Genomic DNA, 14723 nt, shown 5'->3' with positions numbered 1-14723 from the left:
AATATTAAATTCATCTAGTCTATTTGAGTATATACATTTATAAGTAGCATAATGATTAAACTAAAGAAAATACTATATATCTATTGTAATGATGGTTTTAGGTCAGAATACACATACGATGGGCCAGATGGCTTAGAGGAATATTTAGATTTTCCAAAATTGGATTGTTTTTGTTGTTTTATCTCTTTGAACACTACTCCATTTAAACATCTGAAATATGTGCTCCAGAGGAATACGTGAAAGAAAGTGGCACAATAAAGAGCTGTATATATACATGATATGTATAGATTAACATATTGAAACTTCTTTAAAGTGACTTAATAGTACTGCAAAAGACTGCAGTCTCATATTGTACCTAAATCAAAGATGCGCTGTTTATATTAAAAAAAGAGTTACAGACACTGTTATTGGATTTCTTCAATGTTATGTTCTCCAGGTACACATGACACAAGTAGACCAAACCTTTATTCTTCTACAGATTGAAAAAAACATTGTAGGAAGGTTTGTAAAGTCAACAGAAAAAAAATGGTTGACATACCAAATTAAATGTTTTTTTTAACATTTTAGTTTTAATTACATAAAACAGGTTTTTATTTGCCCACAACATCTGGAATGTCCAGTATACTAAACCATAAATCCCAAGATATGTGATCACAGCTGAAGTAATTGGTGAAGATGTGACGTGAAATCCAGATTTATTAACAGGATGTATAAAATGAAGATCCAGAACCCATATCTGAACAAGAGCAATAGACTGTAGAGTCTCATGGGGAGCTGGGGTGAACAGCAGACCTGTGGAATGTCTGTAAAGAGCACAGGCAGCACACAGTTAATCTCCACTGACAGACAGACTGAAGCACAGGGCTGAGTAAGTCAAGACACACACACAACTGCTTTATACAGCTTTGAATATAACAGTAGAGTAACAGCAAGTTCTGAGATATATTGAGTGAAAATTGATATGCATGAAATAAAAAATATTTTCAATGGATCCTGGAAAACTACAGGCAGTTTTTATAGTTATACTTACAATGATACGGTACAATACATTAACAGAAACTATTCCCATGTTGTTAATGTCTTTGGAACTAAAATAAAGTCACTACTAGTATTGATTATATACTGTACGTACTGTAGCTGTTACTACAGTAAATGTAATTGAAAATAATTCAAAAAGTGGCATAGAAGTTTTAAATTTTAACTTTTGTTTTGGAAAAATCCTGAAATCCTTATAGCTGATTTAGCCAATTTACACAAGCAAATTCATGGATGAGGCAGGAATCTTGTAAAATAGTAACCCAGCAAAAAAATAAAATAGTGCATAAAATTGGATATATTTAGAATGGATTATATTCAAATACTGCATGATCTCATACTGTACAGTATATGCATTGCTTCTACGATCTTTCTTACCTTTGATGAAACATGATTAATCTGCAGTTTATTAAACCAAATATTTGTAAATCAAAATAGAAGACAAAATGCAAGACAATTTTAAAAACAACAACAATTTAACATGTAAGTAGACTACTGTATCTGTTAAAAATAAATTACATATATTGTCAAAATGTAATTCAGAAATAGTAGGTCTAATTAAATGTTACCGAGAAACAAAAGTATACAGTACGTAAATAAAAACTTATACAAAACATATTATTGCTATAAGAAGAATATGTAACAGTGCAAGTGTTGATCTGCTTATTTACAGTACTCAGATCAGACTGAAGGTCACATTAAAATGTTGCAAAAAATAGGTTATCATATTATTAAGGAGGCATTCAGAAAAAAAATGTTTGAGATTTTCATGGGAAAAAGCTTTAAAATAAATAAAGAATAGATTATCTAGTATTTTCCTTTAACAGGTGGACACAATTTGATGTACAGTAAAAGGCTGATGTAAACCCTTTCTTACTTGCTATTGCATTGCAAAAACACTGCATATAATCATGACTGTAAGGAAATATTGTTGAAGACTCAGCATTTCCATATTAATACTCATTATTAAGAAACACGAATGGGATATATTTTGTTTGCTCTGTATTCAAATTATCCTCTCTTAATGTTACTTTGTGGGCGTTTTGCCCATTAGGTGCTTCCTTGTATTCAATTCAGGCTTTAGCAGAATTATGTAGCATTTAGGTGCAAATATGCAAAAAAGTAAACCAAAACCAGAAGCCAAAATGGCAAATATTTCCACAGCTACTGTGAACTTCCCAGGAGAGCTGATATAAGCTGGGATAAAGGTGATCCAGACAGCACAGAATATGAGCATGCTGAATGTAATGAATTTGGCTTCATTGAAGTTATCAGGCAGCTTCCGAGCCAGGAAAGCGAGCACAAAGCACATGACAGAGAGGAATCCTATATACCCTAACACAGCCCAGAATGCACCTGCAGATCCCAGTTCACACTCCAGAATGATTCTCTCTGCATAATATTTCATGTTCTTATATGGAAATGGAGGTGACTTTGTCAACCAAAGAATACAAATTAAGACCTGTATGAGTGTGAAAGCAAGAACACTTAACCGCTGCTGTGTGGGGCCAAACCATTTCATAATGTTATTGCCTGGCAGTGTAGCCCTAAAGGCCATTAACACCACTATTGTTTTCCCCAGAACACAAGAGATGCACAGGACAAATGTGATCCCAAATGCTGTGTGGCGCAACATACAGGACCAGTCAGAGGGCTGGCCAATGAAAGTAAGTGAACAGAGGAAACACAGTGTCAATGATAAGAGTAGAAGGAAACTCAGTTCAGAGTTATTGGCTTTAACAATAGGAGTGTCCTTGTTTCTGAAGAAGATCAAAGCTACACCTATAGTTAAACACGCTCCAAACATTGAAAATATCATGAGCAGTATTCCCATGATTTCTCCAAAGGACAGGAATTCCACTATTTTTAATACACATTCATCTTTTTTCTCATTTGACCAATAATCCAAAGGACACTGGACACAATCATTAGAATCTGTAAAGAAAAACATTTTTAGAGATATACAGATCAGTGTTATAGCTGAAAATGTTTTGTTGTTAAAGATAAATATTTGAATATTTATTTTGTCATATTTATGTGTGTATTTTGTTCATTATTCTTAATGTCAGAATACTTTTATTAATAATTTTTTATTTGATTTTGTGATTCATTGTGAAAATGGTATGCTTTTCTCTGTATGGTATTGTAAGGAATTTGCAATATCAATTTGAATGCACTAACATTTACAGTACCTGTAATGTTGCTGATCTCTCCTTCAGCACACTGAATGCAATCATAGCAACACACAGGCCTTCCTCTTTGAACTGCCTTTCGACTGCCTGGGAGACAGCTCTCACTGCACACTGACTCAGGCTTCTGCAAATAAAGCATTTACAATCTTTCACATAAATGACTAGGAACTGAACTTTATCATATTAAGTGTGCTGAAAAGACAAAAGATTAATATTAATAATAATTTTTGATTATTCACTTTTATTCTGAAATGGTGTAATCTTGGAAATGAAAATGTTGAATTTATACTGTATATGAAATGAATGTTTTTAAAGCCACCTTATCATGTTTATTCGGTTTTCCACAGATTTATATACATTTTATTGTAAATACAGAACCAGGACTATTTAATTGTAGAATTCGTTAGTGGAGGATATCCGCTATTTTATTCCAACAAAAATGGATAATTTTTACATCACTCTTAATTAACTAAGATACATTGCAGAGCAGGGGTCCTTTTTGTTAATATGCAGTCACTAAAAAGCATAAACAGAAACATGAGTGCTATAACATCTGACATCATGTCTCTAAATTATTATTATTTTAAGAAAACATGTTTTCATCTCTGAAGTTCCTTTCCCATGCCTGGAGGACAGCTCTCAGGGCACACTGACGCAGCCAAAGGAAAATACAGATCAGCAGTGAATAGTATTCTATCAGACTTTTATCAAAAACTTTTTGTTGTTCACTGCTTACCTCTTGCTGACCACCGGTCCAGATAATATTGACTTTATTCATGGCAAACTGATGACCTACTGGCTTCGAAGCATCATAATAACCAACTGTCATAAACCGTATAACACTTTTATTATCAAGTTGCCAGTTTACTAATTCATATCTTGCAGTTGAATCCCCATTTTTGTCAAAGAAGACTGTCTCTCCTTGTTTGGTTGTGAAACTGACATTGTTGAGATGCTCAAGCACCTGTGCAAATGAAAAATATTGATATCATGACATTCTTTTTTACCTCAGTAATAAGTATACCTTGATACTTTGAATGGCGTGAATATTACATTACCTGCCATGGTTCAGCATTGCTTGTTTTTTTGCATGTATAATTGGCAGAAGGACCTTGATCTTTCTTGCACTGAAGCAAGTTATGTACAGCATGTGCAACAGCATACACTGCTTTATACACATTATTAGATATTCTTAGTTCAGATTCATCTGCATATCCATTCTTTAGTTCTTGTAGGTCTTCCAACCCTGTGCAAGCTTTTTTCACTTTGTCTTTATTTGAGAACGAACAGTTAAATGAAGTTTCCCAAAACTCATTTAAGAGGGAGTTGCCTGGGCCCTGAGATGGGTGGACATTCATTAAAAACTCTCTCAATCCATCTATTTCAGTTTTCACAACAGTAAATCCAATGGATCCACTTAGAACCTTATAGCCTTCCGCTGTGGCAACATCACTGGCTGTAATCCAGCCTTCACTGCCAACCCATTGGAGACCAGTTACATTCTGAAATGATAATTCTTTAATTAAAGCATTTATGTCTCCTTCCTCAAGAAATGCTACGATAACTTTTGAAGTGCTCTTTTTGATAACTTCTATGTTCTTGAGAATTTTTTGTCTGGAATGAGACTGATGAACCACCTCTGAATATTCAATACAGATCCCCTCTTTCTCTGCAGCTTCCACAAAAGTAGCCATTCCATTGTGGCCATAATCATTGTCAACTCTTATGGTCCCAACCCAGGTCCATCCAAAGTGCTTCACAAGCTGAGCCAGGGCTCTGCTCTGATAATAGTCACTAGGGATGGTTCTGAAGAATGATGGAAATCTTCTTCGATTGCTGAGACATGCACAGGATGCAAAGTGACTGACCTATAAAGAACAGAAAACAACATTGTTAAATATTGAGAAGGTCTCTTTTTTGGTGCTTTGTAATTTGAGCAGTTTCTGCAGGCAATTAGTGACATTCATAAAATGTTAAAGAGTTAAACATTTAACATATATAACTCTAATAACACATTAGTCTTGCACGCAGAATCACCATATTTATCAAAGATTTCTGCCTTTATTTTAATAATTCCATTATGAGATATTAAACCTCAGATCTGTAATTTCAAAGTTTAAGAATTTTCTCACCACAGGGATTCGAAAAGGCCCAATTGCGGCTGACATTGCAATGGTGGGTGATGATGCAGACTCTCCTATTATAGCTTGAACTGCAGCAGGTCTCGAGCAGGAGGTGTCAGAGAGAGTTTCCTCATTTCCATTCATTAAACCCATGGTTGCTCTTAAAGTCAAAGGTACTGATCCACATGTGTCATAGATCTTATATCCCAAAGCTACTCCAGGAAGAAGATCACTCCTGTTATTTATTTCTTCAATGGCAAAGATCATTGTCTGTATGGACTGGAATTCTCCAATGAGTAAGCTAAGGAAATCAAATAAAGTTTTCAATTCTGTTAAAACAAATATACAGAAAAAGGAGCAATGAATGTTTATAAATTCATCTATACATTTTCTAACTGATTCATCCGACACAGTATTGAAGGGGAGCCAGAGCCCATCTTGGCAAGCAACAGGGACAAAACAGGATACACCACACTCTGGAGCGGATGTCACTCCATCACAGGTTTATACATTCATACATACATATTTTTATACCAGGAATCTATGTATTATTTTGTCTTTAGAAAACCTTCACATACCTTTTGCAGTTAGGGGGATCTGGTTTGGTTTTAAAAAGGTGCACTTTTTCTTCAGTATTGCTGTGGATTTGAAACACTCCCCCAATCATCACATCTCCATCTTTAGATAAATGTGGAAAAGCTGCTGATCCTTGATTCCTGCAGACCGGCTGTTCTCCTGAGGTGCAAACCACAACAACCATCATCATTGTTGCTGTTGTCAGTAACATCCTAGAGTGCATTTGAACACCTCTTTCGAAACAGTCAACATGTCATAATTAATGTCTTTATATTGTGCAGGGGTGTCTCTGAGGTAGTTAAATCAACTTGAAATGAAGTTCAGAATGCGTTAAATAGGAATCCCCAAAGGTCTGAAAAGGGAAGTTTACATGTGTGCTCCAACCGTTCCAGAGATTCAGCTTGCGTGAATCAAGAAAGGAATGACACCTCTGGGGATTAATACCAAGGAAGAGAAGCTGCTAACCCAGTGGCATGTTTATGATGGAGAAAGGCTGGAGTTTACATTCACATTTGCCATGTATACAGATTTTTATGCTGTTTTTAAAAGTAAATGCTTAAAAGAATGGTTTATATACACAAAGAACATTAATACCAGATAATTACATTGTGAAATCTATTCTATTCCTGAGAGATACTTTTTTCAATTAAATGGTTAAAAGTATTAAGTAGACAATATTAAGCTGTTTAAATATGGTTTGTTATTTCTATGTCTTCTTGTTTCATACATTTTCTAATTACACCCATTGTACTTGTCACATCCCAAGATGGGACTGAAGGCCTAGAAAACAGCCAGACTGTTGAGACTACAATGGCTAGCCAAAACTGCTGCCAAGTATAATCTGAGTATAAAGGCAGTCTTCCCATCATGCAACAGGACTTCCAGGAATTCGAGCTATGGAGATAGGACAAAGATCAAGTTCTTGATCCCGCTCATACAGCAAGACATGAAAACCTCCCACCTCTAGTGATGCAAAATGAATTCTGCGGAGTGTAGACTACTGTCTGGATCAGGTCCAAGCATATCGGCATTCTCTGTTCAAGGACCAGTTTTCTCAATCAGGGGTGCCAATAAAACCATCCCTACCTGCATCAAGATGTGAGTTTGAGCAGGCCACTGTCACAACCCCTTCCACAGCACTTTCACACATAGAAGGCACTCCACATGGAGACATATTGGAGGGACAGCATAAAGCAAGCATGTAATGTTGTCTCTAGGGAGACTCAGGCCAAGGCAGTTGAATAGTAACAGCCACATGATCACCTCAAAGGAAATCATCTAGCAGATGAACGTAGAAGGCAGTGGCCGATGAAGCAGTGCCACAGAGGAAGTGTGTGATGTTTGCATGAGTCACGGAAGCAGACAGCTTAGCTTCCTCCACATAAAGATGTGGAAAAGGGGGCGGAGCCAAAGTTCCATTGACAGTCTGAGACGTAAGGAGCTCCTCCAAGATTCAGCACTGCTGATCCAGAGCCTCCCCCAGCTGTCCACCTGCTGAACAAGGGCATGAGGCAGGTAGTGTGGATTTAGAGTGGGAGGGTACGCACTCTCTGTTGAAGTGTCGAACAATATCGGCTATGGTGACATCACTAGAAAGCCAGTAACTCGACCGCATTGAACCTTAATGGGCAATAAGGAGGCCTGGCACTTAATACATGAATGGGAAATAGGGGTCCAATAGGCCTCCCTCATGGTGAGGGGTAACATGACCCCCTGGAGAGGTGCAGTGAAGTGTCCCTAACTAGGAGAGAGAGGAGAGAGCACCATATACGATTGCCTGAAGGCAGTGGGAGAGGAAGCCAGTTGTAGAAAAACAAGGAAAACCCATGAGAAAAACACCTCTATCTGTGAGAAACAAAATACACACACCAATTATTCTGCTTTTACAGAAAAAGGGACTCCCCTTTCTGGACACTCCACTCAAAGCACTTTACAGGTAATGGGGACACCCCATCACCATCACCAGTGTGCAGCCCCACCTGGATGATACAATGGCAGCCATAGTGTGCACAGTACGCTCCCCACACACCAGCTCTCAGTGGGGAGGAGAACAGAGTGATGTAGCCAGTTCAGAGATGGGAATTATCAGGAGTCTGTGATTGGTGATTGGCCAATAGGAAGTTTGGTCAGGACGCCGGGGGTAACACCCCTACACTTTTTGAGAAACACCCCGAGATTTTTAATGACCACGGAGAGTCAGGACCTCGGTTTTACATCTCATCTGAAGTACAGAGCCTTTTTACAGTATAGTGATACCTGTCACTATATTTGAGAATTAGGACCCACAGAGACCACAGGGTGAATGCCCCTTACTGGCCTCTCTAGCACCTCTTCCAGCAGCAGCCTTAGCTTTCCCAGGAGGTCTTCCATTCAGGTGCTGACCAGGCTCACATTGCTGGGCTTCAGTGGGTTGCCAGTTATGAGCTGCAGGGTGATGATGTACAGTACCTGCTGAGAATCCATTCCCACTGCAGCAGTCTGTAGAGGGGTAGAGAAGAACCCACTCTTCACCCCTCTGGTTTTAGAATTGAAGTCCGTGCAAACCACACAGGAAGAACCGCTGTCCAGTGCTGCCCTGGCATGTCCTCTCCCCAGACCTATCATGTACCTGGTGGAGTTATCACTGGAAGGAAGCATGAGGCCACACAGCACACATGTACTGTATGATAAACTCTGTTGGTGGTGAGGCTGGAAATGACAAACCATGTCTCACTGGCTTCTAGACAAAGAGTGCAGGTCTTTGTGACACAGTGAGCTGGGATGGATTGGACAGAAAAGCTTGGCGAAGGTCAGTGATGTGGAGTTTTCTTTCATGTAAAATACATGTTTTTTACCTTCTCAGAACATCTTAATTTCATTGGTGGCATGGCGTAAGACATTAGAAGTGAATGCTATCACAATGAGTAAAGTGCCTCACCTTCTGAATGAAAGAATATATACTGTACACACTCAGCTATTTACAGATCAACATGGCTAAAAATATTAAAGTGAATTTTACTCCATGAATACTTAAGAAGTAATTCACTTAAAAGAGAATTGTTTGAATCTATTATCTGTAAGTAATAAAGAGATGCACCATAAATGAAATGAATGTCTGACATTAATTGACCCTAAATACAACAATCTGGTTTAAAAAAATTGATTTAACACGTCACTGTATTTCATATGAAAAATATATCAAATTAAATTTGCAAAGAAAATATTCTTTGTATGTTAGAGACACACAAATGATTAAACTGTATTATTAAATGTACTCTACAAAAAATAGAAACAGGTGAGAAAGACTTTGCTAAGCTTTGCTAAGTCTATGTTTCCACAATTTTTTTAACAATTAGGAATTAGCTTAATTGAGCATACAATCATACAGACCTCACAGGAGAGCTGGAATATTATCCTACATGATGTAGAAGTTGTATTGTTTAGTGTTCATCTCTTTGTTCTACAAAAAAGAAGATTAATGTATTCTTTTAGTTTTTTTTTAACAGTAGGCATTGTAAAATGTGTAGTTAACAGCATGCTTCATTACTGCAGAAATTATTTTTTATAAATCAGGTAGGTACAGCTGGTAAAAATTAAAACTGATTTGAATTCTGGTAAAATAATTAAAGTATTTCAACATAAGATGTATAAAATTAAATAAAATAATGTTAATAGCCTATGGAGGCTCGTGGGGAGATGAGCACTGTTTAGCACAGAGATGATTTCCACTGAGAGTACAGTGAGGTGACAGGAGACAGAATCCTGCACTAGAGGATTTGCTCTTTATTAGTAATGAAGTCATTCAGATATGAACGTGGCAGCTGGGCACCTGTGCTTCTAAAACATTTTTATTATTGTACAGTAATTCACCAAACATCACTGATTTAAGACATCGGTTCTTTTGGTTTAAAACATTTTTATATGAGTTTATTCTTAATAAACTTACCAAATATTTGTCCTCCTGAATTTATTTACAGTATACTGTATGTAGACATTTTCAGTTAATTAATTGTAGTGTTTGAGGATGTACAGTACAAGAATACTATATACTGTATATAAAATTGATATATGCACTAAAAGCTCTTAAAGTGACTTTGTGGGTATTTTACCCATTAGGTGTTTCCTTGTATTCAGTTCAGGCTTAAGCAGAATTATGTAGCATTTAGGTGCAAATATACAGAACAGTAAACCAAAACTAGAAGCCAAAATGGCAAATATTTCCACAGCTACTGTAAACTTCCCAGGAGAGCTGATATAAGCTGGAATGAAAGTCAGCCAGACAGCACAGAATATGAGCATGCTAAATGTAATGAATTTGGCTTCATTGAAGTTATCAGGCAGCTTCCGAGCCAGGAAAGCGAGCACAAAGCACAAGGCAGAGAGGAATCCTATATACCCTAACACAGCCCAGAATGCACCTGCAGATCCCAGGTCACACTCCAGAATGATTCTGTCTGCATAGGATTTCATGTTCTTGTTTGGAAAAGGAGGTGATATTGTCAACCAGAGAACACAAATCAAGACCTGTACAAGTGTGAAAGCAAGAACACTTAATCGCTGCTGTTTGGGCCCAAACCATTTCATGATGTTATTGCCTGGCAGTGTAGCCCTAAATGCCATTAACACCACTATTGTTTTCCCCAGAACACAAGAGATGCACAGGACAAATGTGATCCCAAATGCTGTGTGGCGCAACATACAGGACCAGTCAGAGGGCTGGCCAATGAAAGTAAGTGAACAGAGGAAACACAGAGTCAATGAAAAGAGCAGAAGGAAACTCAGTTCAGAGTTATTGGCTTTGACGATTGGACTGTCTTTATATTTGAGAAAGATTAAGGCTATGCATATGGTTAAGAAAGCACCAGCCAGAGAAAATATCATGAGCAGTATTCCCATGATTTCTTCAAAAGACAGGAATTCTATTATTTTTTTTACACATTCATCTCGTTTCTCATTTGACCAATAATCCAAAGGACATTGGATGCAATCATTAGAATCTGCAAAGAAAAACAGATACAGATATTAAGAGTTGTTCTAGTGGTGTGCTGCAGCAGTGTGCACAGGCTGCAAAAAAAACAAATCTAGAAGCCACAATGGCAAAAAAACAAGTAAAGCTTAATTCCACTAAAAAATAGAAAGGGGAAACACAATTTTCAGCTGTAGAGTGTATTCCAGATTTGATTTTTAGGTATGTTCATAAAAATGGTGAAATTTAAAATTGTATTTGTAATTTCGCATTTGCCAATTTTCTTTATATTCTTCCTATACTGTGAAAGAAATCTAAAAATACTTGAATGCAATTTCCATCTAAGGAAGTATGAATCTGTTTGTTTTGGAATTAATTGGTTGATATCTTTTCTACATTTGCATGTGTTGTTGTGTGTACAAGATGTTTGCTGATAATAAGAAGTACAGTAGGGAATGTACTGTACAATCTTGAATGCAGTGACATTTACCTGTAGTGTTGCTGATCTCTCCTTCAGCACACTGAATGCAATCATAGCAACACACAGGCCTTCCTCTCTGAACTGCCTTTCGAGTGCCTGGGAGACAGCTCTCACTGCACACTGACTCAGGCTTCTGCAGAACAAGGACAAAACAATTTTTAGTGGTGGAACAATAACGTTTTACAGTGTTATGCTTACATAACATAGATTATTTTCCATGAAATACTTAATAGTTAAAGTACAATGAGTAGCACAATAGATAAGGTTAAATACTTATTCTTATAGATTTCTAAAAAGTAAAAAAATCCTTGATCAATCATTCTTTTACAATATTCATGTAGAGTATACTAGATATCAGTTTTTTTCCTTTTATGCATGGTTAATGAAACACTTTATTACCATTGAAGTATAAAAGGAAAATTACATGATTGTAATCTTTTTTAAAAATGACTTCACTGTTATCCACTGGATTGTATCAGTTTTGAGTACATTTTATTTTAATGATTTAATCTTCTATATGTTTTTTTAAGTTTGCTGGCTACAAAAGGTATCTTGTTTATTCTCTGTTTAATATGGAATATTAAATCATATTCTAAGACTCACAGAAAAGAATGATAAACTTACTGGTTATATTATGTTACAAATTGGGAGTTACTAAAATGGTGAAAATCAGGAATTGACCGAGCGGTTTAGTCAATAGTGAAATAATTATTCAGAACCCCCAACTTGTAAGTGATTTGTAGCAATATACCCGAGCTGCTGGTATAATTAGAGGCACGTGAATTCTTTGTTTTCTGGCACAGCTTTGTTGAGAGAAGTAACAAACCAGATACTCTTGGTTAACAAATATTTAATACAATGATAAAACACTATACTACTACAAACTATACTACACACAACATACAACACACAAGTTACTTTATGTACAGTATTTGTATGATACGGTGTGATGGCTCTGTGGCTAAGGATCTGCGCCTGTAGGTGGAAGGTTGCCGGTTCGTATCCTGCAGTCGGCAGAGGAATCCTACTCTGTTGGGACCCTGAGCAAGGCCCTTAACACCAGCTGCTCCAGGGAAGCTTTACAATGGCTGACCCTGCGCTCTGACCCCAAGCTTCTCTCTCTGTCTGTGTGTCCTCATGAAGAGCAAGTTGGAGTATGTGAAATGACAAATTCCTAATACAAGAAATGGCCAATAACTTATTGTATATGGCCAATAAAGTGAACGTATCTAAAATCTAAGAGACACTTCTCAGTCACCTAAAACTGTAACAATTATTAGGTTCTGAGATACGTTTCTACAGATACTCTTGTAAGACAAGGGACATACCTGTTACAGCAAAGTGTAATGTACCCTATGCTCACCTCAAGTTGCCCACCTGTCCAAACCATCTTAACTTGATTCATGACAATCTGATGACCTGCTGGGAGTGAAGCATCATAGTAACCGATGCTCAATGGGTTGGTGCTCCCATTAAGAAGCTGCCAGTTTACTAAGTCATATCTTGCTGTTGAATCACCATTGCTATCAAAAAATATATTTTCTCCAGTCTTAAGTGTGAAATTCACTTTTTTCAGTTGCTCAAGTACCTGTGACAATGAAAACATTAATCATGTGTTAAAATTATTTATATTACAAACAGATATATACAGTAAATGCCTTAAAGCATTGTGAAAATAAAGGTTACCTCACCTGCCATGGTTCAATATGAATTGATTTATCACAGCTATAATTGGCAGAAGGACCTTTCTTGCATTGAAGCAAACTATGAAGAGAATATGCAACAGCATACACTGCTTTATACACATTATTGAATATTCTAACCTCAGACGTTGTTGCATACCCATTTTTTAATTCTCCTAAATCTTCCAACCCTGTACACTGTTTTCGGGCATTGTCATCATTAGTCAGAGAACAATTAAATGCAGTTTCCCAAAATTCATTTAAGAGAGCGTTTCCCAGGGATTTAGATGGATGCACATTCAATAAAAACTCTCTAAATCCATCTATTTTCTTTTTAGTGACAGCAAATCCCATAGATCCAGTCAGAATTTTATAACCTTCTGCTGTTGAAACATCACTAGCAGTGATCCAGGCTTCACTGCCAATCCACTGGAGACCAGTTACATTCTGAAGGGATAATTCTTTAATCAAAACAATTACCTCCTTTTGCTCTAAGAAGGCAACAATAACCTTTGAAGTGCTCTTTTTGATCACTTCTATGTTCTTAAGAATTTTTTGCCTGGAATGAGACTGATGAACCACCTCTGAATATTCAATACAGATCCCCTCTTTCTCTGCAGCTTCCACAAAAGTAGCCATTCCATTGTGGCCATAATCATTGTCAACTCTTATGGTCCCAACCCAGGTCCATCCAAAGTGCTTCACAAGCTGAGCCAGGGCTCTGCTCTGATAATAGTCACTAGGGATGGTTCTGAAGAATGATGGAAATCTTCTTCGATTGCTGAGACATGCACATGTAGCAAAGTGACTGATCTGTAAAGAAGAGAAAATATCTAAATATTCTAGGATTTAAAATAACTTGCTGAATATACAGTAGTTTTGTAGACCAACCATGCTCTGAATGCAGTTCATCACATGAAGAAACATTCCCTGTGGTTATGGTAATACATTTAAAAAATGGTTTTCAGCAGTACAAATGATATAAAAATTGTAAGTATTAGAATTAAGAATTTCTCACCACAGGAATTCGAAAAAGTCCAACTGCTGCTGAGATTGCAATTGTGGGTGATGATGCAGACTCTCCTATTATAGTTTTAACTGTAGCTTGTCTGGAGCAGGAGTTGTCAGAGAGAGTTTCCTCATTTCCATTCATCAGAGCCATTGCTGCTCTTAAAGCCAAAGTTATGGAGCCATATGTGTCATAAAGCTTATATCCCAAAGACACTCCAGGAAGAAGATCAGTCCTATTGTTTATTTCTTCAATTGTAAAGATCATCGTCAGTGCCGACTGAAATTCTGCAAAGAATAAGCTAGGAGAAATGCACAAAAATAATAATTCTGTTTTAGTTATTCTAAGTTTAATTTCTGCTAGTTTTGAATGTTTAAGTTTAGCAACTATAAATTGCATTGTTTGCAACATAACTTCAAACATACAGTAAAAGGTGATTTGAATTACAACACAAGAATGTGTAAAATATATACTATATACTGTACATACCTGTAGATTTTAAAACATATTTATTTAGAAACAACTAACCTTTTCCCTTCTGGGGGCTCTGGTTTGGTTGTAAAGGAGTTTATTTTTTCTTCATAATTGCTGTGGATTTGGAACATCCCGCCGATCAGGATATCTCCGTCTCTAGATAAGTCTGGAAAAGCTGCTCTTCCCTGAATCCTGCAAACAGGCTG

General features: G+C 36.9%; 2 protein-coding genes across 3 annotated transcripts; both read right to left on the bottom strand.

The window, feature by feature from the left end:
- Positions 1 to 2062: 2062 nt before the first annotated feature.
- LOC148837040 (extracellular calcium-sensing receptor-like) lies at positions 2063 to 6074 on the bottom strand. Of its 2 annotated transcripts, XM_088913728.1 has the most exons (6): positions 5929 to 6074; positions 5360 to 5651; positions 4286 to 5095; positions 3964 to 4191; positions 3228 to 3351; positions 2063 to 2970 (listed from the first exon to the last, which is right to left on the bottom strand). In XM_088913728.1, exons 1-6 carry the CDS (start codon positions 6015 to 6017, stop codon positions 2063 to 2065), a joined length of 2451 nt encoding a protein of 816 aa, XP_088769854.1. In that variant the 5' UTR covers positions 6018 to 6074. The 2 variants fall into 2 exon arrangements, with proteins under 2 accessions (XP_088769854.1, XP_088769855.1); XM_088913729.1 differs by lacking the exon at positions 4286 to 5095 and having other exon boundaries at positions 5929 to 6017.
- Positions 6075 to 9988: 3914 nt separating this feature from the next.
- LOC148837039 (extracellular calcium-sensing receptor-like) lies at positions 9989 to 14723 on the bottom strand. The gene is made up of 5 exons (XM_088914331.1): positions 14572 to 14723; positions 14053 to 14344; positions 12716 to 12940; positions 11362 to 11485; positions 9989 to 10902 (listed from the first exon to the last, which is right to left on the bottom strand). The coding sequence occupies exons 1-5, from the start codon at positions 14646 to 14648 to the stop codon at positions 9989 to 9991; spliced, it is 1632 nt and encodes a 543-aa protein (XP_088770457.1). The 5' UTR covers positions 14649 to 14723.

This window comes from Atractosteus spatula, chromosome 4 (assembly GCF_055471065.1).
Source record: "Atractosteus spatula isolate fAtrSpa1 chromosome 4, fAtrSpa1.hap1, whole genome shotgun sequence".
In the NCBI taxonomy this organism is placed as follows: domain Eukaryota; kingdom Metazoa; phylum Chordata; class Actinopteri; order Semionotiformes; family Lepisosteidae; genus Atractosteus; species Atractosteus spatula.
Note: the sequence above shows the minus strand (reverse complement) of the source record. Positions and strands in the feature narration are given on the sequence as shown.

Bases quoted from the DNA above. Each gene is read 5' to 3' on its own strand.
- LOC148837040 (XM_088913728.1), bottom strand. From the start codon at position 6,017: ATGATTGGGGGAGTGTTTCAAATCCACAGCAATACTGAAGAAAAAGTG. The intron at 5,652-5,928 runs GTATGTGAAGGT...TGATTTCCTTAG, and splicing joins GATCCCCCTAACTGCAAAAG to CTTACTCATTGGAGAATTCC. The intron at 4,192-4,285 runs GTAATGTAATAT...TCATTTGCACAG, and splicing joins GCAATGCTGAACCATGGCAG to GTGCTTGAGCATCTCAACAA.
- LOC148837039 (XM_088914331.1), bottom strand. From the start codon at position 14,648: ATGTTCCAAATCCACAGCAATTATGAAGAAAAAATAAACTCCTTTACA. The intron at 14,345-14,571 runs GTTAGTTGTTTC...CATTTCTCCTAG, and splicing joins GAGCCCCCAGAAGGGAAAAG to CTTATTCTTTGCAGAATTTC. The intron at 12,941-14,052 runs GTGAGAAATTCT...TCATTGTCACAG, and splicing joins GACTTTTTCGAATTCCTGTG to GTACTTGAGCAACTGAAAAA.